Here is a 22,760-nt window from a genome sequence, read left to right as displayed (position 1 = left end):
ATGCCGGGCCTACATCGCGCCCTGGGACCGCGCCGTGGCACAGCAGGTGAGCCGCCGCTGGACGGGCCCTGGTATGCCGTGGCCTACATCGCGCCCTGGGACCGCGCCGTGGCACAGCGGGTGAGCCGTCACTGCAGCGAGCCCTGGTGCGCCGTGGCCTACATCGCGCCCTGGGACCGCGCCGTGGCACAGCGGGTGAGCCGTCACTGCAGCGAGCCCTGGTGCGCCGTGGCCTACATCGCGCCCTGGGACCGCGCCGTGGCACAGCAGGTGAGCCGTCGCTGGACGGGCCCTGGTATGCCGTGGCCTACATCGCGCCCTGGGACCGCGCCGTAGCGCAGCAGGTGAGCCGCTGCTACAGCGGGGGCGACGGCCAGGAACACGAGGTGCGGGTCTGTGTGGGGGTGCTGTTCTGGGACCAGGCCGTGGCTCAGCAGGGGTCTGGTGGCAGCAGGGTATGCTAGAATGGGGTCAACAAAAGATGAGATAGACGGGGTGGTGTCGCCTCTGCTGAAGCCGGACCAGCGTAGTAGGCACTGGGGAGGGCATGCTGGGACTAGGAGGGCATGAGGAGTTGGCGATGACAGACATTATCCAGCTCGGCGACGGTCACGGCAAACGGGTGGTTGTGCTGGGGCTGAAGTGGAAGTCGATGGAAGGAATGCGGAGAGCTGTGGGTTTTAGATACCATTGTGCCACCAAAATCGTTGTGAGATCCTTTGCCGTTGATTGGATCGCAGAGACCGCGTCCGACGGACTACAAGAGATCTACACGGTCGGAATGAAAATGACGGACCATGGATCGAGACATTTAATGGAGGAATCTTTGTGCGTCATTCGTATGATAGCAAAGTGGTAGTCAGTACCGTTATACCGGCAAACCTGATTAAGTGGCATGTCAAGACCCTTTCTGTATGCAGTGATTCTTTACACATTGTACAATGGCTGTCTGTATTTCAGGGCATCACTCACAGGTGTTTGTACAGTCTGGGCTCGATCGGGTACTGGCACCAGGAGCGTCCCCAGCTGCTGGAGACCAACCGACCTCTCACCATACGCACCATCGCGCGGACATCCTACTTCAAGTCAGTGAGCCGAAGCCCTGCCCCGAGGCAGTGCTCGCCGGCTCGGGCGGGCGCTCTCGCCACGGCGAATGTCACGTGTCCATTAGCCTGTTGCTGCTGCTCTCGGGGTGGGATACGTGCACCCGCGCGCTCTAAACGATGTGGCACGTGCCGCATGGCCCGGTACATTGCTGTATCAGCACTGCCACTTGTTTCAGGCTTCCGCCACATCTCATCTGGTGCTTGCTCTGTTCATCGGTCATGCGCTGTACGACTCGTTCCATTACGATCCTGGCTTGATGTGCAGCTTGCTGCGCCCCCCCCCCCCCCTTCCCCCACAGCTGCTTATCAACATTAGACTGGGGCCGTGTATGCCTGTGTGGGTGGCCACTGGTGTCCCTGTGACCGTGAGTGCACAGGTAGTCTTTCTGTCCGTCCCGGCTACCATGCACTCCTTCGTGAACCCGTGTCCGTCGCACCAGATCGTGTGAACTTCCATGCTTGTGTGCCGGCCGTGATCAGCCGTGTCTACACTGCCCATATCTGACGCTGTCCATGTCTGACACAGGCCATGTCTGACACTGCCCGTACCTGACTGTCCGTGTCTGACGTTGTCCATGTCCGACACTTCGTGTCTGACACCGTCCATGTCTGACGCTGTCCATGTCTGACACTCCGTGTCTGACACTTCTCATGTCTGACGCTGTCCATGTCCGACACTGCCCATGTCTAACACCGTCCACGTCTGACACTGTCCGTGTCATACGCTGTCCATGTCCGACACTCCGTGTCTGACATTGTCCATGTCTGACTGTCTGCATTTGACGCTGTCCGTGTCTGGCGCTGTCCATGTCTGACGCTGTCCGTGCCTGACTGTCCGTGTCTGACTCTGCCCATGTCTGACACTGTCCATGTCTGACACTCCGTGTCTGACATTGTCCATGTCTGACTGTCCGTATCTGACGCTGTCCGTGTCTGACGCTGTCCATGTCTGATGCTGTCCATGTCCGACACTCCGTGTCTGACGCTGTCCATGTCCGACACTCCGTGTCTGACACTGTCCATGTCAGCACACGTCATGACTGTCCGTGGCTGTGTGCGCTGGTCTTGATACCGTGTCTGCGCCGGCAGATTCCACGTGCCGTCGGACACGGAGTCGGTGTCGGTGCGGGTGTCAGGCTGCCGCGTGGTGGAGCCCGGCGCGCCGCCCGAGGATGACGTGCACCCCTGCATCAGCTGGCTGGCGCTGCGGCCGCGCGCCCTTCCAACCAGCGCGCCATCACGTACGCCGTCTGTACTGTCACTCACTACCACGTGATCGCCACTTGCCATACCTCTGCTGCTCGCTGAGGACCCTCGGGTGCGCCCAAATCGCCGAGCCGTGCCATGGCCTGACTGTTGCCTGTATCGTGAGGGGGTCTCGACTTAGCTGGCTTTCCATTGTCCGGCCGCAGCCTGCATCCTCAGGAGAGGAGTACCCACATGAAAGCTTGATGTCCCGACTGTTGCCTTTGTCTTCTGAGAAGCTCTCGCTTATGGATCGTGTGGCGTGGCGACCTGCGGCTGTCTGACCGCTATCTGTGTCGTTGCGAGGGTCCTCGCTGGACCGGGCGGTGTCGTGACCGCCACCCGCGTCCTCAGAGGACGCCGCCTCGCCAGAGGACGCGCCCGTGGGCCAGCTGAACATCAGCGGGGTCCGCGAGGGCCGCACGTACCGGCTGGAGCCGGACCAGCTGTGGCTCGACGCCTACTACCACCTGGCCGTGGTGGCCGAGAGCAACGCCGTCGTCAACCTCACCGTCACCCTGACACGTGGGTCTCGGGTTCGGGTCCAGCCGAGGGAAATTCTCGGGAAACCCGTGTTCTGCCAAATGCAGGAGCATGTTTTGGCATATATCGTTGTTCACGCCGATGAGGAAGACGACAGTTAGTTTGTTAGGCACACTTGGTGCGGTTATTCGCCCAGTTGAACGCCGCAGGGCCCCGCGCTGTCAGCGCGCGATGGTGTTCCCCGCTGAAGCATGCGGCTATATCATTGCCTCTAAATATCAGGGTAAGGTCATCCAAGGTCAAGATCATGAAAGGTCGCATAATGTTGTCAGATGGCCTCATGCTATGCTTAGAAGGGAATAGCGCACGCTTAGTTGTCATCTTGACTTCGCCGCTATATTAGAGGCCACGTACAGACGGCAAAAATTTGTTTGACCTATCTGGATCGGCCAACCGTAGGAGGTGCCGTAAAGGTACCGAGAGAAGAACTGTAAATCACGTACGGAACTGCTGCCTATTTTTTATCGAACACATAGATTGTGGAACCGGCAGTGGAATCATACCCCCACCTCGTCCTGTGCTGGCGAGGTGCAGTAAACCTAAGAGCCACCATTCGAGTCGTAGGTGAACTACTGCTGTGCGTGGGCACACAGGACTTTGTCAGGGTCAGACAGGTGCACGGCCAGGTAGTGTGTGATAGTGACTGTGCCGGAAGGCAGGCAAAGGAGAGGGAACATCGATTGCCGGCGATTGTGCGGTTGTTGGTAGTTAAAGGGACGGATTGAGACGACCTACTAGTAATGCACATCAGACGAGGACAATAGCCCGAACGATATTTCCGTCCTTAATTTGGTCGTTATTGTGGGCCTGATGTGGCATTGGTCAACATGACACCTAACTACAAAGTAAGTCAAAAAATGTTTGAGTGTCTTGTCAAGTCCTCGTGCTGTGCGGGAAATGCTCGTTAAAACATTGCCATACAGTTGTCATCGGTGCCTGTTCTTATGACTATGCGGCTCGTGAATTCTTGAAATGTCCCTTATTTCAACCCTCACTGTACTTGAAAGCGCATGCCATTGGAGAAATGAGGACAGCTCCCTGCTCTCATCCCAAAGGCAGTAATATCGCTGATGGTTGAAGTCGCCGTGCTGCCTGTCTGGGTCCGATGGTCTTCTCACAGCCGTGCTGTCTGTCTGGGTCCGATGGCCTCCTCACGGCCGTGCTGCCTGTCCGGGTCCGGTGGCATTGTGGCCGTGCTGTCTGTTCGAGTCCGATGGCCTTCTCACGGCTGTGCTGTCTGGCCGGGTCCGATGGCCTCTTCTCGGCCGTACTGTCTGTCCGGGTCCGATGACCTCGTAGCTGTGCTACCTGTCCGAGTCTGATAACCTCCTCACGTTCGAGCTCAGTGCACCCTCGTCGTGGCGCTGATCCTGTGTTCCTGCCCACCACAGACTGCGAGTTCGTCGCCTCCGAGGGCCGGCCGCCGACTGCTGACGTCACGGCTGACGTCAGCGGTGGACGGCAGACGAACGGCTCCGTAGCGCGGCCGACGTCACCGCGCTGCTGGCCGCTTACGGAGCTGACACGCATCAAGTACGCGCAGGACTTCACCGACACCTTCCTGGCTGTGGTAAGCGCGCGTTGGCGGACCGCCCGCCCTGATGGTGGACCGGTGGATCGAGCTCCGCGTGGAACGTGGACTTGTAAAGGGTTGGAGGGGCTGGCGCCGGCTGGCTCCTTTTTAAGGCCAACTTACGGCAGTGTGTCCCGTTTAAGCGCTATTCTATTATAAGGAGCGAGCCAGAAAAATGGATGGTGACTCGAAATTGACATCAGCTACATCAGAGTGGTCGAAGTTGATGAAGCTGGGCGCAAAACGGCCAGTGTGGTGAACGCGCCGCAACATCATCATCATCATCACCAGCATCATCATCAACGCCATCATCATCAACACCATGTCATAGCGTTTTAAGATCACCAATACCGCTTATTGTTTGCAGTAATGTTAAATCCGTCACTGCAACTGAGCACCAAACACACTGTTTGGCTCTAAGCCGTCTGACCGTCGTATGTTTTCGTTCGATGTACCGATGCAGCCAGTCGAGCGCAATGAGTGTTTTCAGAAGCCCTCAGCGTGTCTTCAGAGCACGTGTCTCCCCCGAACGCGAGTGCACCTGACGCCCTGACCCGGCGCGCTCGGCTGCAAAACGCGGCTTTCTGAACGAACGTGGGTGCACGTGACGCCCTGACCCGGCTCGCTGGGCCGCAGAACGCGGCCTTCTACTACACGTGGGTGCACCTGACCGACCGCCGGCCGCACTCGGTGCGGTTCGAGACGCGAGAGTTTGTCGACGTGGGTGGCACCCTGTATGTGGACCTGCAGCTCAACAAGCTGCTGACGGTGAGGGCACCCCGCCGCACTGGCAAGCGGTCAGTCGCTGTCCAATCTTCACCAGCTCGCCATTTGCTACGCTTCCCGCCCACGGCGTTAAGCCTATCCTCACGCTTTCAGTTTCGTGTTGGTATCAGACATATTCAGTATGTGCTTGGTGTTAGTATCAAACGTGTTCAGCATATGCTTGGTGGGAGGCATATGCAACATATGCAGCACCAAGCATGTGTTGAACACGTATCAGGCATGTTCAGCATATGCTTGGTGTTAGTATCAGACATGTTGAGCATATGCCTCGTGTTAGTATCAAACGTGTTCAGCATATGCTTCGCAGCGGTGCGAGGGGCCGTGAATTTCCCTAAACAGCTGGCGCAGCTCAATGCGTCATGACCCTGTCCAGCCTCGGGCGAGCCGTTCTGCTCTGGTATAATTGCTCCCTCGTGCCCTGACCAGGCTGCCTGGCCCGTCCCCAGATCGACTCTGCCCAGGTGGTGAAGGTGGAGTGCTGCCTCCCACCTTGACCACCCCGCCTGGCTCGTCCCCAGAACGACTCTGCCCAGGTGGTGACAGTGGAGTGCTGCCTCTCGGCGCACGTGCTGCCCGTCTCGGCGGCCGGCCGGCTCCGCTGCGAGCCGCCACTGGCCTTCCGACTCAGCTCGGCATCCGAGGCCGAGACGCGCGCCATCCGCCTGCTGCCCTTCCCAGAGCCGGCCGTCTGGTACATCAGCATGGTCACCCGCTGCAGCTCGCGACGGTGAGGGACGCGCCGGCGCGGCGGCGAGAGATACGTCGCGACGGTGAGAGACGCGGCGGTGAGAGATACGTCGCGGCGGTGAGAGACGCGGCGGTGAGAGATGCGTCGACGCGACGGTGAGAGACGCGGCGGTCAGAGATACGTCGCGACGGTGAGAGACGCGGCGGTGAGAGATACGTCGCGGCGGTGAGAGATGCGTCGCGACGGTGAGAGACGCGCCGGCGCGGCGGTGAGGGATGCGTCGTGACGGTGAGAGATGCGTCGACGCGGCGGTGAGAGATGCGTCGCGACGGTGAGAGACGCGCCGGCGCGGCGGTAAAGGATGCGTCGCGATGGTGGGAAACATGCCGGCGCGGCGGCATCCTCGCGATCAAGCAAGGCAGAAACGTGTCGGAGTGAGTACGCCACCGTTGAGGTTGCCATAATTACCACTTGTACTTATCCGGCGGCGTGGCCTCGACCTGTGGTTTTTTACTTGTCTTGGTTATACGTTTCTGACACGGGACGAGTTCATTGCTCGCTGGTGATATGATGTCGGGAAAGGCACAGCCTCGAGCGGCCTCCATTCGTGTCGTGGTATGGCTGACAGTTTGGTAAAACAGACCCACTTTGACAAACTGATGGTTACTCACGCAGAAAATCACTATCCCGAGCGGGCCGGGCTTTTATGTCGTCTGCATTATTTTTTTTTTTTTTTGACGGGAGGGGATGCACCTGATGTGTGCCTCATTGACAGACATACTTTCTATGTAGTCTACTAGATGGCCAGTCAGTACTCGCTGCATCCCGTCGTCGCCATGGCGTGTGACCTTGATGCAGGCTCTAATTTGCCATCGCCGGCTGATACGACGGGGTCGGGCTGTTGAGCTATAACAGGGGCATCGGGTACAACTTCTGCGAAAAGCAGAAGTTGTACCCGCCCGGCACAATGTATATGTATACGCCCGGCAACTGACCGACTACAGCTCCTTTCCAGTGACAGCCTTGGCTCGGTGACGGGTGATGGGCAACGTTCAGAGGCTGGTGGTCGAAAACGGTCTGAGGGAATAAAATGCGAACATTATTGCACCGTAGCATGTAGCACATAGGCGATAAACAAGTTTGCCTATTCTTGTGCTGCTTTTAAAACCAGCTGAAGATGACCCTGACCTGAACAAGCGCTAAAATTTGCATGACATCTACCACCATATTGTCGCCGGCGGGTTCTCCATCTGTGTGTATTTATGCTCCCTTCTACGCAGTTGACGTCTGCTAGCCCTTCTTGGCGGTTAGCCGTTCACCTCGGGGAGCATCAAATAGATGCCGCTCAGATTAGGGAGCCGTTTAAATCAGGCGCTCATCACGGGCATCGAGCATTGTGTTTTAGTTTTGATCACATCGCCGTTTAACTTGCGAGTGGCGCGTTTCGTGTCATCGCCATGTGCGGGAATGGGACTACAGTGTTCGGTACTCGGTGGCTTCCACACAGCCCCGTTTGTGGTGAATGCCTTTTTTCACCGTTGATTCTGGGCGTTGGTCGCCTCTTGACACGCCGCGCATGAGACAGTTTTAAAGCTTATTGGATGATATTCTGCGTTCTAATATTATTGGAACCGTTTTGTTTTGTTTTCTTTTTTTCTTTCTTTTTTTGTTGCTAAAATGACCTATAGCCTATGGTGTCTCTAATCCGGTGTCCCGTCTGTGCAGTTCTGTACATTTCGTCTTCTTGTGCTGTCTTCCCAGTAGCGTGTTTTCTCTACCACGTTGTCGTTGTCATGCTCCCGTTATCGTAATCTTGTATTTTCGTCACCGTGCCGCCAGCTACATGTTCTCTGTAACTTGCTCTCATCCATGCCTTGTTCTCTGTAGTTTATTCTCGTCACCATTTTTACGGCGCTGTATCCTCAGCCGCGTGATTAGGGCTTGTTGCGTTCTCTGTAACTTACTGTCGTCACCGTTTTCCCTGCGTCTTGTTCCATGTTCCGTCTCCTGTGCACGGTGTCCTCTGTGCCATGCTCTCTGTGCTGTGACCTCTGCACCATGTCCTCTGTGCTGTGTCATGTGTGTCATGCCCTATGTGCCGTGTTCTGTATACCGTGCCCTCTGTGCCTATTCTCTGCGCTTTGTTCTCTGTGCCTGTTCTCTGCATTGTGCCCTCTGTGCCGTGTTCTCTGCGCCGTGCTGTCGGTATTATATCCTCCGTGGTGTTGCCTGTGCTGCGCCGTCTTGGTATAATACAGCTTCGTCACGTCACCTGACCACCGTGCCGTCTTCAGGTCGGGCGCCACGCTTCCCTGCGTCCGCTCCAAGTACCTAGTGAACCTGGACGTGCACACGCAGCCGTGTGTGTGGCCGGACGCGCCCTGCGGCCGGCACGGCACCTGCCGCGAGACCCACCGCGGCCAGCACTACTTCACATCCTGCAGCTGCCGGGACGGTACGCGCCCCCCCCCCCCCCCTCCGTCCTGTGGTCCTAACACTGTTGACGCCGCCTTTAGGTCCGTTTAGCCCCGATGAAGAGTCACATGGGCTTAAGTTATGTGAAAATAATAGGAAGTAGTGTATCTGTATATGCTTGCAAGTTGAAAGTGTATTTTGCGAACCCGCTGACACTAAAAGGCGCAGGTTACTGTGAAAGAGACTTCATTTACTGTGGTTTATGAAAAATGGAGGCGCAGTGACAGGCTGGCCGATAAACGCTGCTGGGACTGCAGTGACGACCCCCGTCTCCAGGTCACCGCGACTGGTGTTGCAGTGACAGCTCTGCCCCCAGGCTACCGCGGCTGGGACTGCAGTGGCGACTCACGTCTCGAGGTCACCGCGGCTGGTGTTGCAGTGACAGCTCTGTCCCCAGGTTACCGTAGCTGGGACTGCAGTGACGACTCCCGTCTCGAGGTCACCGCGGCTGGTGTTGCAGTGACAGCTTCTGTCCCCAGGTTACCGTAGCTGGGACTGCAGTGACGACTCCCGTCTCGAGGTCACCGCGACTGGTGTTGCAGTGACAGCTCTGTCCCCAGGTTACCGTAGCTGGGACTGCAGTGACGACTCCCGTCTCGAGGTCACCGCGACTGGTGTTGCAGTGACAGCTTCTGTCCCCAGGTTACCGTAGCTGGGACTGCAGTGACAACTCCCGTCTCCAGGCCACCGCGGCTGGTGTTGCAGTGACAGCTTCTGTCCCCAGGTTACCGTGGCTGGGACTGCAGTGACGACTCCCGTCTCCAGGTCACCGCGGCTGGTGTTGCAGTGACAGCTCTGTCCCCAGGTTACCGTGGCTGGGACTGCAGTGACGCCTCGCACGCTGTGCCCGCCTCCCGCCGCCTGCTGGCCGTCTGCCTGCTGACGCTCAGCAACCTGTGCCTGCTGCCTGCCGTCGGCCTCGCCTGTCGCCGCCGCCTCTTCACACTGGCGCTGGTCTGCGCGGCCGCCATGATCTTCTCCATGTTGTACCACGTGTGCGACCAGCTGGGCGAGCAGGTCCCCGGCTCTCAGTACTGCCTGCTCCCGTTCGAGGTGAGGCAGGTGCCTTCCAGACTGGCTGATGGTTATTGGCAATTGAGCAGAGGGGACTGTTGATGGCTTTCGAAGCCAACTTTCCCTTTCGGTCCGCGCAACGAAAACGTGACGACCGTCTGATTGCTTTGTGGTACCGTGGTGATATCAGCGCATGCTATTGTTTTAGCCGGTGGTTAGACCACGGACATTTGCTCTTGGTTTCGGAATAAGTCTGACGTCTGTGGAGCATGGGTGTCCCGTGTGGGGCCCCACCGCGATTCACAGGATATGAACCGCGATATTACGTTGATCACAGCACTCACGGCGCTAGTTAGTTTTGAATGGCTGCGCAGCGCTGGCTGGTACTGGGCCCGTTCTCGTAGCGCCTGGTCGTGGTTAGGAGACCTTCCCCAGGGTGTGGCGGTGCTGATGATGTAAAACAGGAGATGACCCGACTGCTCCACCCGCTGGTGTATCTGCCGGCAAGATCACGCACCCCGCCGCCATCAGGGGGTCCCCGCACAAGCCGGCCGTGTGTGTCGTCTAGCGTATCAGAGCCACAGACTCCACTCACCATAGCTGCCGTCGGCGCCCGGCAGGCGTTGCAGTTCTGCGACTTCTTCTCATCGATCCTGAGCTGCTGGGTGACGCTCATCAGTCTGGGCGGCCGGGCCGAGGCGCCGCTGCACATGCTGGGCGCGCTGGCCGTGGCCGCCGCCGTGCGCGTGCGGCCCACCGCGCTCTGGGTGTTCGTCGGACCGGCCCTGCTTGCCGCCGCGGTGCCGGTGAGTGGCGCACGGTGGGCCGCCGCCGTGCGCGTGCGGCCCACCGCGCTCTGGGTGTTCGTCGGACCGGCCCTGCTCGCCGCCGCGGTGCCGGTGAGTGGCGCACGGTGGGCTGCCGCCGTGCGCGTGCGGCCCACCGCGCTCTGGGTGTTCGTCGGACCGGCCCTGCTCGCCGCCGCGGTGCCGGTGAGTGGCGCACGGTGGGCCGCCGCCGTCCGCAGTGGGCCAAACGGCGCGCTGTGGGTCAGCCAGCGGCGCGCGGTGATCGACGGTGGGGTTGTTTTGACTGTGACACGATCTGGGGGTGTGGTGGGCCGGTGACACGGCCGATTGTGGTGTCAGGTGTCACTGACACGGCTGCAAGTCATGTCGGCGTCGCTGGTATGGCCGCTGAGGGTGGCAGGCCCCATTTGATGGGCTGGTGGTGGTATCAGGAGACGCCCAAACAGCTGGTAATGCTGCTACTGCCACCATAATCGGCCGCCGGGGGGTTTCGTGGTCATTTAATGCGTTTGGTAGGTGCGTTAAGTTTAACTCACAGAGATATCACAGGTCCACACATGGTGTCATCCGGGGTCATTAACGCGGCTGACGGCAGCAGATATCACAGGTCCACACATGGTGTCATCCGGGGCCACTAACGCGGCTGGCAGCAGCAGATATCACAGGTCCACACATGGTGTCATCCGGGGCCACTAACGCGGCTGGCAGCAGCAGATATCACAGGTCCACACATGGTGTCATCTGGGGTCACTAACACGGCTGACAGCAGCAGACATCACAGGTCCACATTTGATGTCATCCGGTGTCACTGACACGGCTGGCAGCACCACCACATTGGCCAGCGGGCTTAACCCGTTGCACTGGTACCGGGGGTGATCTAACCCGACAGGCGGCCGCCTCGTGGTCATCAACCCCGCTGGCAGCGCATCGGGCCTCGCCGACCCGGCCCGTGGTGGAAGCGTGGTTCACGGCCGGCGGTGCCGGCCGGCCCGGCCCGGATCTGTCGGCGGCGCGGATTATGTGCCCCGGCCGGCCGGCGGCGGTCGCACGACAGAGCGACGGTGGGGCCAGTGACCCGGCGGGCGGGCGGCGTGTTTCCATGAAGGCGGGCTATCGGAGCGACCATCGCCGCCACCGCCGCCGCCGTCTCCAGTCCGGATCAGCGTTGCGGTGGCGTTGCTCGGCGGCCATGACTGCCGGGTTTTACGCACCCCGCCACCGCCGGGACGGGGGTCGGTTGAGCCCACGTGTGTGGCATGTGAGCCCCGGATTACGTCGCCGCAGCGGCGGCTCGTGACACTCCGCCGCGTGGTGCGGCTCGGCGGGCGGAGAGCGTAAGATGCGGAAGCGTGGCGGTGATCCGCAGGCCGTTGAGCCTGTTCAGCTGCTCTGTTCTGCCGCACTGGTGGTGCGTACTCGGCGACGGGACCGTCCCTGTCGGACGAAACCGGTCCCCTGCGCCGGACATCACATTGCCGAGCACAGCTGCCCGATGGTTTCGTACGATAGGGCCGCAGGTTTTTCACTGCGAGAAGTTCAGCAATGAGGTTTTGGGGGCCACGGTAATGCTGGAAACCCATCAGATTGGCCCGCTGTAGCTTGACAGGCTTTTTTTAATGACTCAAAGGTGTTACACTTACAAAGTTACACTACACAAAGATGTAACACTTGTGCAGTCAGTGAGCCCTTGAGATTAATACACATTGAAGGGATGTGTTTGTGGGAGCCGGCGGTCAGCATGAAATAGATCGCTTGGTACTTAGCATGAGGGCGTATGACATGCTCGATGTGTCCGTTAATGGGATGCATGGTGATACCCACTAGTGATCTCAGTGGACAAAAGGGGATCCAACAGAGCCGTGGCCCATTGCGACAAGTTTGTCGCACGAGATGGATAAAAAACGGTCACTTTTTGCATCTATGGTTTTTGTCGAAGGGCATAAGTGTGTTCAGACACATCGTGCATCACTCTTTTCTCCAAGTATAAACATGTTGAGGTGCTTAAGACAAATGATATGTAGCTCACCATTTGTAGTTTGGACGTTTTTAAACGCTGGTCATAAAAAAATGTTTGTCATAAAGTCGTGGCCGCTTTCCATTGATTTGCATCCGATCTGCGCATCACTTGTAGATATGATTAGACACATGATATGTTGCTTTTTGCTGCCCCACGCGAACTTGCCGACCATTATTTGCTTGCTGCCGCCATCCTCGCGTGTTTTGTGTCGGATTAGTATACCAGAACAGGAGAGCGTTTGCATGAAGATCTGTCGATTGCATTGTCAGGTCATGATGGTCTGGATGGGGGAGGCTGGCAGCGCCTCGCACGAATCCAGGTTCCCGAGAGCCGCACAGCAATGGGGTTAATGCGGGGACTCGAGGGCGCATTGATTTTCGCGTCACGCGACGTCGGTCCGTGCTTTGCTGTATGGTCACCATGTGCAGAGCTACGGGGGCCGTCAACAGACAGCCCCCTGCATTCACTTAGATTTGACATGACCGTCCCGTCTCAAAGCTGGGCGTCGTGTTCCTGCGCTGTGACCTTACCTGACCTGACCCGCCGCCCTAAGCTGGGGTATACTCCCTGCGCTGTGACCTCACCTGACCTGACCCGCCGCCCTCAGCTGGGGTATGCTCCCTGCGCTGTGACCTTACCTGACCTGACCCGCCGCCCTAAGCTGGGGTATACTCCCTGCGCTGTGACCTCACCTGACCTGACCCGCCGCCCTCAGCTGGGGGTGTACTCCCTGCGGTGTGACCTTACCTGACCTGACCCGCCGCCCTCAGCTGGGGGTGTACTCCCTGCGGTGTGACCTTACCTGACCTGACCCGCCGCCCTCAGCTGGGCGTCTTGTCCCTGCGCTGTGACCTTACCTGACCTGACCCGCCGCCCTCAGCTGGGCGTCTTGTCCCTGCGCTGTGACCTTACCTGACCTGACCCGCCGCCCTCAGCTGGGGGTGTACTCCCTGCGCTGTGACCTTACCTGACCTGACCCGCCGCCCTCAGGTGGGGTGTACTCCCTGCGCTGTGACCTTATCTGACCTGACCCGCCGCCCTCAGCTGGGGGTGTACTCCCTGCGCTGTGACCTTACCTGACCTGACCCGCCGCCCTCAGCTGGGGGTGTACCCCCTGTGCTGTGACCTGACCTGACCTGACCCGCCGCCCTCAGATGGGGGTGTACTCCCTGCGCTGTGACCTTACCTGACCTGACCCGCCGCCCTCAGTTGGGGGTGTACTCCCTGCGCTGTGACCTTACCTGACCTGACCCGCCGCCCTCAGCTGGGGGTGTACTCCCTGCGCTGTGACCTTACCTGACCTGACCCGCCGCCCTCAGCTGGGGGTGTACTCCCTGCGCTGTTACCGCGCCGGCCGGCTGCTGCGCCCGCCGCTGCCCTGGCTGCTGTACCGCCTGCTGCCGGGTCTGGCGCTGGCGCTGGTCGGCGTCGTTCTCTTCACCTGGTTCGAGACGGACGGCAACTACCCGGTATGTGACGGCGTTGACGGACGTCAACTACCCGGAAGGGGGGGGGGGGGGCTGCCGGCCGGCTCGGCTCGGAAACTTATCAGCACTGTCTTCTGAACTGTGTTGCTTGAGTGTTATTCGTGTTGTGATGGCCATGGTCAAGGAAATGCCCGGGGGCTGCTGAAGTGTTTGCTCAGCCGGTTTCGTGTTCTCTGTGTCAGTGCATCGCAGTCCAGCTGCTGTGCTGAAGTGTTAGCTCAGCCGGTTTCGTATTCTCTGCGTCAGTGCATCGCAGTCCAGCTGCTCTGCTGAAGTGTTAGCTCAGCCGGTTTCGTATTCTCTGTGTCAGTGCATCGCAGTCCAGCTACTTGATGGTGATGTTTGGCGCTGACCCGTGTACTGTCACGTGATGTCCATGCGCGGGTGCGGTCACCCATGAGGCTGGTTGTTTTATTTGAATTTTCAGGCCAGCTTGAAACGGCCCGTCTTGCTGTAGAATCTGTGACTTGCTGTCGTCTGTCTGCCGCTTACTCTTGGCTGCACCATGCACGGTCTGTGATGGTGCCCTCTGTTGCTCGCGTTCCAGTGACGGTCCCCTCTGTTTCCCGTCTCCCAGTATACACACATACAGTCTGTGTGACATTCCCCTCTATTCCCCGTGTTTCAATACATGCACAGCCTGTGTGGCCGTCCCTCTGTTCACCGTGTGCCAGTACATGTATAGTCCGCATGAAGGTCCCCTCTGCTACCCGCGTTCCAGTATACGCACAGTCTGTGTGACAGTCCTCTCTATTCCCCGTGTTGCAGTACACGCACAGTCTGTGGCACGCGTCGCTGGCGCTGGCGCTGTTCCTGCTGATGCCGAGCGGCCCTGCACGGGCCCGGCGCGCCAGTGACCAGCGCCACCTGGTGCTGGACGAGCTGCCGCCGGCCGCCGAGTCGCCCACCTTCTGCCGCCGCGAGCTGGCCGACGAGGCGGCGGCTGTGGTGCTCGGCTGCCGTGAGGACGGCCCCAGAGTAGGGGTGGAGCGCGGCCGCCGGCAGACCGAGCCTGCCGGCTGAGGGCAGGGTGGGTCAGGGGGCACACTGGTGGAGACGTGGGATGGAGTGTACGCCGTGTCGGCTTCAGGGCATGGTGACCATGTGTCGTCGGTCGGTTCGAACTGCGGGTGTGTCGGATCAGAGATAGGCGAGTGGCCGGACCGCGAGTCGGCTACAGACATCGGCGATCAATTTCTGGTTGTGATAGAGCGTGGTCATCGGCCGTCAGCTGGTGTGTATCTCGTATCACCTCCCTGCTTCCGCCGCGCCGCTGGTGTTATCGCGAATTGCAGAGTGTTGTTCCGTCCGCGCTGTCTTCTGCTCTTCCGTGTCGTGCTTCTGATGTGGCGGGTGATCTGTGGATGTGGTGCTGCTGGCCTGCTCACTCCTGCTCCAACGTCGGTCCCCGGAGTCGCGGTTGTTTGTTGAAGTGCTATGCCCCGGTTGTTTGTTGAAATGGAACGTTCGCTTCAGGGTTGTGCCCACCGTAGCCGCACGTGTGAGTCGGGAGCCAGGGGACGCGACTTGTATTCGACTGCGATAGGGTCGTTTGCTAGTGAGGTGTGTGCTGGCTTGTTCCGTCTCCGGTGACGTTCCAAGTGAATGTTATTCCTTCCTCATGATGTTGGCTATGACTTAGGCGTGGTCGTGCCGCGACGCGGTCCCGCTTCCACCGCCGCCTTGTAGCTCAGGACCATCACATGACCTCGCCTGTTGACAGGAGTTGTTCTATCATCACTGTCACGCTAGTGTTTATCACGTCCATGTGCCTAGCGTATCATCGTGCATTCCAGTTAACCTGCTTTGTTTAGCGCCATAGTCTTGCCTAGACTGGCTGTGGCGTGGAGTCACGACGCCTCCGCTATTCCGACCTTTCTCCCGAGTGATCAGCCGCCGGATAGTGCTGGCATTGGCTCCGCGTGCATCAGTCGGCTTGTCTGCCTAAGCCGGCCGGTCGGTCGGTTTGTTTGGTCTGTTGCTGGGCGAGCTTTCCTCTGTTCTCCGTACTGAGTCGGTCTCTCCTCTGATGGGATTTGGCTGACCGGCTGTATTGGGAAGGTTCAGCCCGCCTGCCGACCATGTTCTGCCGGCTGATCAGGTGTGGGGGGGGGGGGGGGGGCTAGGCGCTGGGCGATGATTGGTTCGTGCAGTCGTCTGCCTATCTCCAGGGGCGGTTTTAGTGCAGCCGCATTGACGCCTGTCTCCTGGACGTTTTGTGCTGCATGCGATACGTTTTTGAGCTCGTACTTCTCGCTGCGGTCTGAGGTATTCGGTGTGATGCTTTGGACTCTGCCCTCCCCCCTCCCCCTCCCCTCCCCTCCCCCTGCCCCTCCCCCTCCCCCTCCCCGTTACGAAATCTTACGTAAACGGGCTTTCCGCCTAGCCCTCTGACCGAATTCTTTCCGTGACTTCGTCGTTCTGTGGCGGATCCAACTGTCCGCGACCGCCGTCCTCGGCCCGACCGCTGCATCCGACCGCGGCCGCAGGCTCGGCATTTCTGTGGACAGGCCAAAGGGGACCTTGACCCCTCACGTTCTTCGCTGGAGGCATCGGCATTCTTGGCGCGTTCCTCGCGTGCATAGGCCTTTAAGACGCGCCATAGCTAGATGGTTCTCCCTGTTAGATTAGGACTGGACGTTATTATAAGCGCACCGCCGACCATTGTTGAATCCGTTGGATCACGGAGAGTGCGAAGTCTCTGAACGTTTGTGCACACACGTGTTAGTGCAGCTTTCCACAGGTCCTGACGGGTGCGGCGACGCCCGATGGCTCGAAACTGGGTGCGCCCCCTTTCTTGGACTATGGCGGCCCGCCGGGGTCAGCGTGGAAAGCTCCGCCGGAGTTTTGTGCCGGGCGGAGGTATTGTTTGTTGCCCCCGTGCTACAGATGGGTATATATATATATATATATATATATATATATATATATATATATATATATATATACATATATATATATATATATATATATATATATATGTCCCAAGTGCTGGTCTCTGTTTGCCTTCGTGCATTTGAGCAGTGGTTGTACGCACGTAGCTTCGTGGTACCTCATTGTGTTAGCATGGTGCTGAATAGACAACTGTTGCGAATACGAAGGGGCAGCTTGCAGGAGTGAACCATCTGTGGTGTTTTGTACTCTGTTCGCAGCGGACTTAATCGTCTGAGGGGGCCGCTGCAGCCCTAGTACAATTTGCTGCATGCATTAGGCATAACCATTAAACAGTATTGCTGTTTTGGCTGTCATTTGATGTGGGACGAATCCATGTGTTCAGTGGTGTTGTAAACCCTCGCCATTCGACCATGACATACTCAAGGCCGCTTGTCATTCGTGATGTCGCTAACACGCCTCTTGAATCTCGCCGTATCGCCGCGGACGGCTGCGCGACGTCCGTGGTGCACGCGATCTCTGGGATCAGATGATGCGCATTGGTAATGGTTGTCCGGCCTCGGCCACCACGGCTGAATGGGCGCCGAGCGTCACAGCTGAGAGCGTGGGCTTCGGGCGGCGCCGCTCCTGCAGCTGCCGGCTCCTCGACACGACCCTTCCCGGCCCTCAGCCCCCAGCTGGCGCCTGCGCAGGCCGCCTGTCCCGGCGCCTCTGCAGCCGCCGCCTGCGAGATCGTATCGCGGTGGGAAGGAGGTGCGCGTGGTGAGACCGCGGTGTCGTGCTCGTCGCCGGCGGGGCGCGTCAGGCGCGCTGACGGGTGTCGTGTTGGTCGCGCTGAGGATGATGTCAATGTCAAACCAGCGGCGGCGTCGAGGGAGAAGGCTTAACCTATTGTCTTTGAGCTTGGTCCGGGACCCAGTCCGATCGGAGTTAACAATCTGCGTGCGTGTTCACTTTTACTTGCATTGTCTTTTGCATAATTTTGTATGCTGTTCTAGCACGTTTTGAAACAAATATATACGCTGTTGCAAAACTATGGCGTGTGTTTCCGTACTTTGGTGCTCCCATTACCTTTCCTTCATAGCTTCGTAATGTAGTTTTGCTTTCTCTAGACGACCTGCCGCCAGCACAAACAGAACAGGAGCGCATGCTCGGCTCCGTTGAGCACAAAGAGTGTGTTTCTCCAAGCCGTTGCCCGCGCCTCTTCTCCGACCTCCGCTAGGGCTGTCGGCGCTCGTCTGATCGTTGGCCGAAGCCTCGGTCGTGTTGTGCGGCCCGTGGTCCTGTAATCTGCCCCCTGCCGTGCCTGCCATTGGCTTGGCCCACCCTGATCACACATCATATCAAAAGTCCGGGAACGCGCCCAATCACAGAGCGCTGTTCGTGACTGTTCAGCCATCGCGTGAACGGAGATGACTCGGAACACGCGTATCTAAGTGGTGTTTTACACCAACGAAGCGTGGATTGTTGCCAATCGCGCATCACAAATGGAAAAAGTGTCGGCATTCTTTGCGATCGCATCAGCGCTATGTGGCGCTGTATGCACGTGCTGGCGAATGGACGGACGGGCACCGATGGACCAAAGGCCGGGCGCGCGGGGATGAAGCCAGCCGGCAGGTATCGGCCAGAAGTGAGTGGGAGGCTGCTCTTGCGTGCCGTCGCGGAAGGAAAACGTTCAGCGCTGCAGTGGTGGGTGCGGCCGTGACCTGCATGTTGATCGCGCCGAGAAGTGGGGTAACATTGCATTTGCATTTGAGAGCCAACTCGGCCTTATCGCGGTAGACTTTGCATTAAATCATAATTAGATGTTGGTCATTTGCGAAAGGATGTGGCCGACGACCTTCGCAATGGAAGGAAATGTCTGATGTTCTCCAGATGCCTCCTGATGTTCTCCAGAGCCAGGGAAACACCCTTGACCGCCTCCAGACCAAGGGAGACGGCCCGAACGGTCCCAGACCGGGGGAGAGGGTCCAGACGGTCTCCAGACAGAGGAAAACGGCCCGGACGGTCTCCAGACCGAGGGGAACGGACCTGGCAGTTTCCAGCCGAAGGAAAATGGCCCTAACCGTCTCCGGACCAAGGGAAACATGCCTGCCGTCGCAGACCAAGGAAGACGGCCTAGTCTCCAGACCTAGGAAAACATCCCTAATAGTCTTCAGACCGAGGGAAAAGGCCCGGATAGTCTCCAGACTCAGCCAGCTGTGTTGGGCTCAACAGAAGACCATCCTTGGTTGCCAAGTCCAGTTACACATGTCAGTTATCGGCGTCATTTTATTATCGTCTGGTCGGCGCAGCTGGATCAGAACCGACCTGGTCGTTGCCGCACGGCTCTGAAGATCCACGCGCTCTCGAAGGCGGCGCGGCGCGCCTTGCCTTGTCCGCCGCTCGCTACGCAGCCCGCATTCCAACGCTGCACGCAGCCATCGGAATCTGGCCCGCTCATGCCTGTTGCGCAACGATTGGGCGCGGGCCGGCCTGATCGGTGCCGCCGGAGTCCCGGTGTGGAGGTCCGTCACGGTACGGTCACCGCCGGAGGCCCGGTGTGGAGGCCCGTCACGGAACGGTCACCGCCGGAGTCCCGGTGTGGAGGCCAGTCACGCTACGGTCACCGCCGGAGGCCCGGTGTGGAGGCCCGTCACGGAACGGTCACCGCCGGAGGCCCGGTGTGGAGGCCCGTCACGGTACGGTCACCGCCGGAGGCCCGGTGTGGAGGCCCGTCACGGAACGGTCACCGCCGGAGTCCCAGTGTGGAGGCCCGTCACGGTACGGTCACTGCCGGAGGCTCGGTGTGGAGGCCCGTCCTGTGTACGGACCACGAGGCCGGGCGGGCTGACCCCGGCACCGTCAGGCCACCGCCGCAGGTCTGGCGTTCGGGGCAGAGCGCGTGGAGAGCTCCGTCCACAGCGCGGGGAGAACTTCGTCCACAGCGCGGGGAGAGGTCCGTCGCTAGTGCGGAGAGAGGTTCGACCATAGCGCAAGGAGAGGTCCGTCCACAGCGCGGGGAGAGCTCCGTCCACAGCGCGGGGAGACCTCCGTCCACAGCGCGGGGAGAGATCCGTCCACAGCGCAGGGAGAGCTCCGTCCACAGCGCGGGGAGACCTCCGTCCACAGCGCGTGGAGAGGTCCGTCCACAGCGCAGGGAGAGCTCCGTCCACAGCGCGGGGAGACCTCCGTCCACAGCGCGGGGAGACCTCCGTCCACAGTGCATAGAGAGGTCCGTCCACAGCGCAGGGAGTGCTCCGTCCACAGCGCGGGGAGAACTCCGTCTACAGCGTGGGGAGAGATCCGTCCACAACGCGTGGAGAGGTCTGTCCACAGCGCAGGGAGTGCTCTGTCCACAGCGCGTGGAGAGGTCCGTCCACAGCGCGGGAGAACTCGGTCCACAGCGCGGGGAGAGATCCGTCCACAGCGCGCGGAGAGGTCCGTCCACAGCGCAGGGTGTGCTCCGTCCACAGCGCGGGGAGAACTCCGTCTACAGCGCGGGAGAGCGCCGTTCACAGCGCGGGGAGAACTCCGTCCACAGCGCGGGAAGAACTCCGTCCACAGTGCGGGAGAGCGCCGTTCACAGCGCGGGGCGAACTCCGTCCACAGCGCGGGAAGAACTCCGTCCACAGCGCGGGAGAGCGCCGTCCACCGTGTGGGGAAAGCTCCGTCCACAGCGCGGGAAGAGCTCCGCCCACAGCGCGGGAGAGCGCTGTCCACAGCGCGGGAGATCGCCGTCCACAGCGCCGCTGAGACGTGACGACATCGGGCGGGATAGATCTGCAGTCAGCAACTCACCGCTCAGTATCGGAGAGGGAAAGTGCCAAGTCAAGTGCAGGATCGCGTGCTCCTGCAGCTCTTGTGTTTCTCACGTGAGCGTTGGTTGTGCTTATGATGGGCTTATGTATGCGTCGCGCATATAAACAGCGAGGTAGGGCTCTTGAGGCTATTGCAGGCGAGTATGTCTCTGCTTGTAGACTGCTTTCACAATGCCCCCGCATGTTCGAGATTTATGGATGACTTTATTTAGAGCCCCTTCTCCTTTGTGGGGAGAAACAACTTGAAGCAAATTTAAGATTTTAGTCAGATATGCCAATTTTGAGTAAAAGAAGTCCTCCTTAATGATTGCTTTGATTGACAAGCGTTGTGGCTGTTGATGACACAAGCATTTATGTAATATGTGCCCCACCTTCAATTTGGAATGCCTTATGGCAGAAAGTGTCAGCAGCTTACCTTCGGCCTGAAAATCCTGGAACCTTAAATAACTGAACCTTCTTATCCGAACAACGTCTTTAAACAGAATCCAGGGACAACTAAGGTGGGAAACGTTAGACGTCTGGAGGGCTGGACGCGACAAACAGAACGAAAGTCATGCGTGCAGACGAAGCCCGCTGGCGCGACAACGTCGGGAAGTGCCCCAGACGAACGACGGTGACCTGGTGCCAGGACCCCCGGGTACTCAGAGGCTCGTGGAGTCACGGCGTGGGTACGGAGGGCTGCGGCCGGCCAGCCAGCGGGACGCCCCAGCTCGGTGGTGTGATGGAACGCTCGTGCTACAACCGGAGGGAAGTGGGGTCAAGACGCGCTGCTGGCTGTGTTCCGGCGTCATCCTCTGTAATCAGGGTAAACGTTCGTGACGTTTAGGGTGACAGCAGTTGCATGGCTCGCAAAGGAGCCCCACAACTGTCAAACCAGTTCTCTGTCGGCATCTGGCAGCCCCAGCGGTCACGTGCAGCCAGGTGGGCTCGGCATCTGGCAACCCCAGCGGTTACCTGCAGCCAGGTGGGCTCGGCATCTGGTAACCCCAGCGGTCACCTGCAGCCAGGTGGGCTCGGCATCTGGCAACCCCAGCGGTCACCTGCAGCCAGGTGGGCTCGGCATCTGGCAACCCCAGCGGTCACCTGCAGCCAGGTGGGCTCGGCGAAGAGCGCCAGCTGGGCCGGCCACATCACCTCATGTGGCACGCCACCCCGGTTGTCCAACAGACTCGTGCTCAATGCCGGGCCTGGTTCTGCACGCGGGTGCGTTCGTGCGCGCTGATGAAGGAGTGGTTTGTCATGGCGGAGTTCCCGAGATGACGTGGTGGACCGGGAGTCGGGCCGCGCCCGCGCCAGCGACAGGTCATCGTGTCTGTGTCCTATATGACTGACTGCTTTCTAGTGCTCCGAGCTGGCAACCCCTTGTGGTTGCTTAACGCTTATCTGATTGTCATTGACCGTGACGATACCCCGCTCCTTAAAAACGAAATAATGCGCCGATTGTCTAGGTGGGATTTGTGCCCACTGAGTGATTTTTGCCGCGGCTTTTTGTCTTTCTTTACATGCTGGTAGATCTTATCAACCTTGCAGTCCATTGTCCAACTATAAATAAAAATAGACGTGCCATTTAACCCACACGCTTTTATACATTCCGTTCCGCACGGTTTCAGGTGAAGGTTTATGCGGCAGAGGCTATGCGACCACAGCATGGGTGCGCTTGCGCCGTTTGTGGTAGTGGAGTGTAGCTCTCACCAAATACTGTTAGGTCTGTCATTGGTAAGACGCATACAAATGCTGGCCGGCACTGTCCGTTTGACACATCATGCTTATAGCACTTTTTGATTCGGTCAGCGCGTCTCTTGGCAAGTGCTCTCTGGCGCACGTTTTCCCGTCATCCGCGAGCTCTAACAGATGCCTGGCACTCACCTCCAACGTCTCTGTCATTCAACGTTCTACCACGTCGTAACGCTAATAAATTTATTGCTGAACATGCAAAGAACAACAACAGGCCGTCCGCCGGCTGTTGGTCGGCGGCTGTCCTGGCCAGCGGGACCGGCCGCGCTGCGCCTTTGTACTGGGGCAGGCGCCGGCCGGCCGGCGGGCGCACGCGGCGCGCCGGGGCCGGCCGGCGTCCCCAGGACAGCCGGGTCGAGTCCGGCGCGGGGCAGGCGGCGAGCCGTCCGGTCGCGTCTCTCGCTCCTCCACTCGAATGCCCTCGTTTGGCTAGTACACGCTGACCCCCACCGCCAGACCAGCTCACGCCCGCGCTTGTGTCCGGTCCGCCCGGCCCGGTCCGCCCGGCGGCGGCGGCGGACCGCGGCGGACCGCATCAGTGAGCCGGCGCCCCCGCTCCTGCCGCCAGCGGGCCGCTGCCGCCCCCCGCCG

At 59.4% G+C, this 22,760-nt stretch overlaps 1 protein-coding gene across 1 annotated transcript; it reads left to right on the top strand.

Annotated features, from left to right (window-relative positions):
- On the top strand, positions 1 to 13,446 carry LOC119107437 (post-GPI attachment to proteins factor 6). Its single transcript, XM_037230881.1, has 13 exons — positions 1 to 270; positions 961 to 1,085; positions 2,196 to 2,347; positions 2,706 to 2,876; positions 4,286 to 4,464; positions 5,104 to 5,235; positions 5,772 to 5,980; positions 8,236 to 8,396; positions 9,222 to 9,469; positions 10,051 to 10,130; positions 10,458 to 10,507; positions 12,864 to 12,868; positions 13,411 to 13,446. Exons 1-13 carry the CDS (start codon positions 1 to 3, stop codon positions 13,444 to 13,446), a joined length of 1,818 nt encoding a protein of 605 aa, XP_037086776.1.
- The last annotated feature ends 9,314 nt before the right edge of the window (positions 13,447 to 22,760 follow it).

Source organism: Pollicipes pollicipes, unplaced genomic scaffold, assembly GCF_011947565.3.
Source record: "Pollicipes pollicipes isolate AB1234 unplaced genomic scaffold, Ppol_2.1 Scaffold_6686;HRSCAF=7923_pilon_pilon_pilon, whole genome shotgun sequence".
Lineage (NCBI taxonomy): Eukaryota > Metazoa > Arthropoda > Thecostraca > Pollicipedomorpha > Pollicipedidae > Pollicipes > Pollicipes pollicipes.
This window is presented reverse-complemented; position numbering and strand designations above follow the sequence as displayed.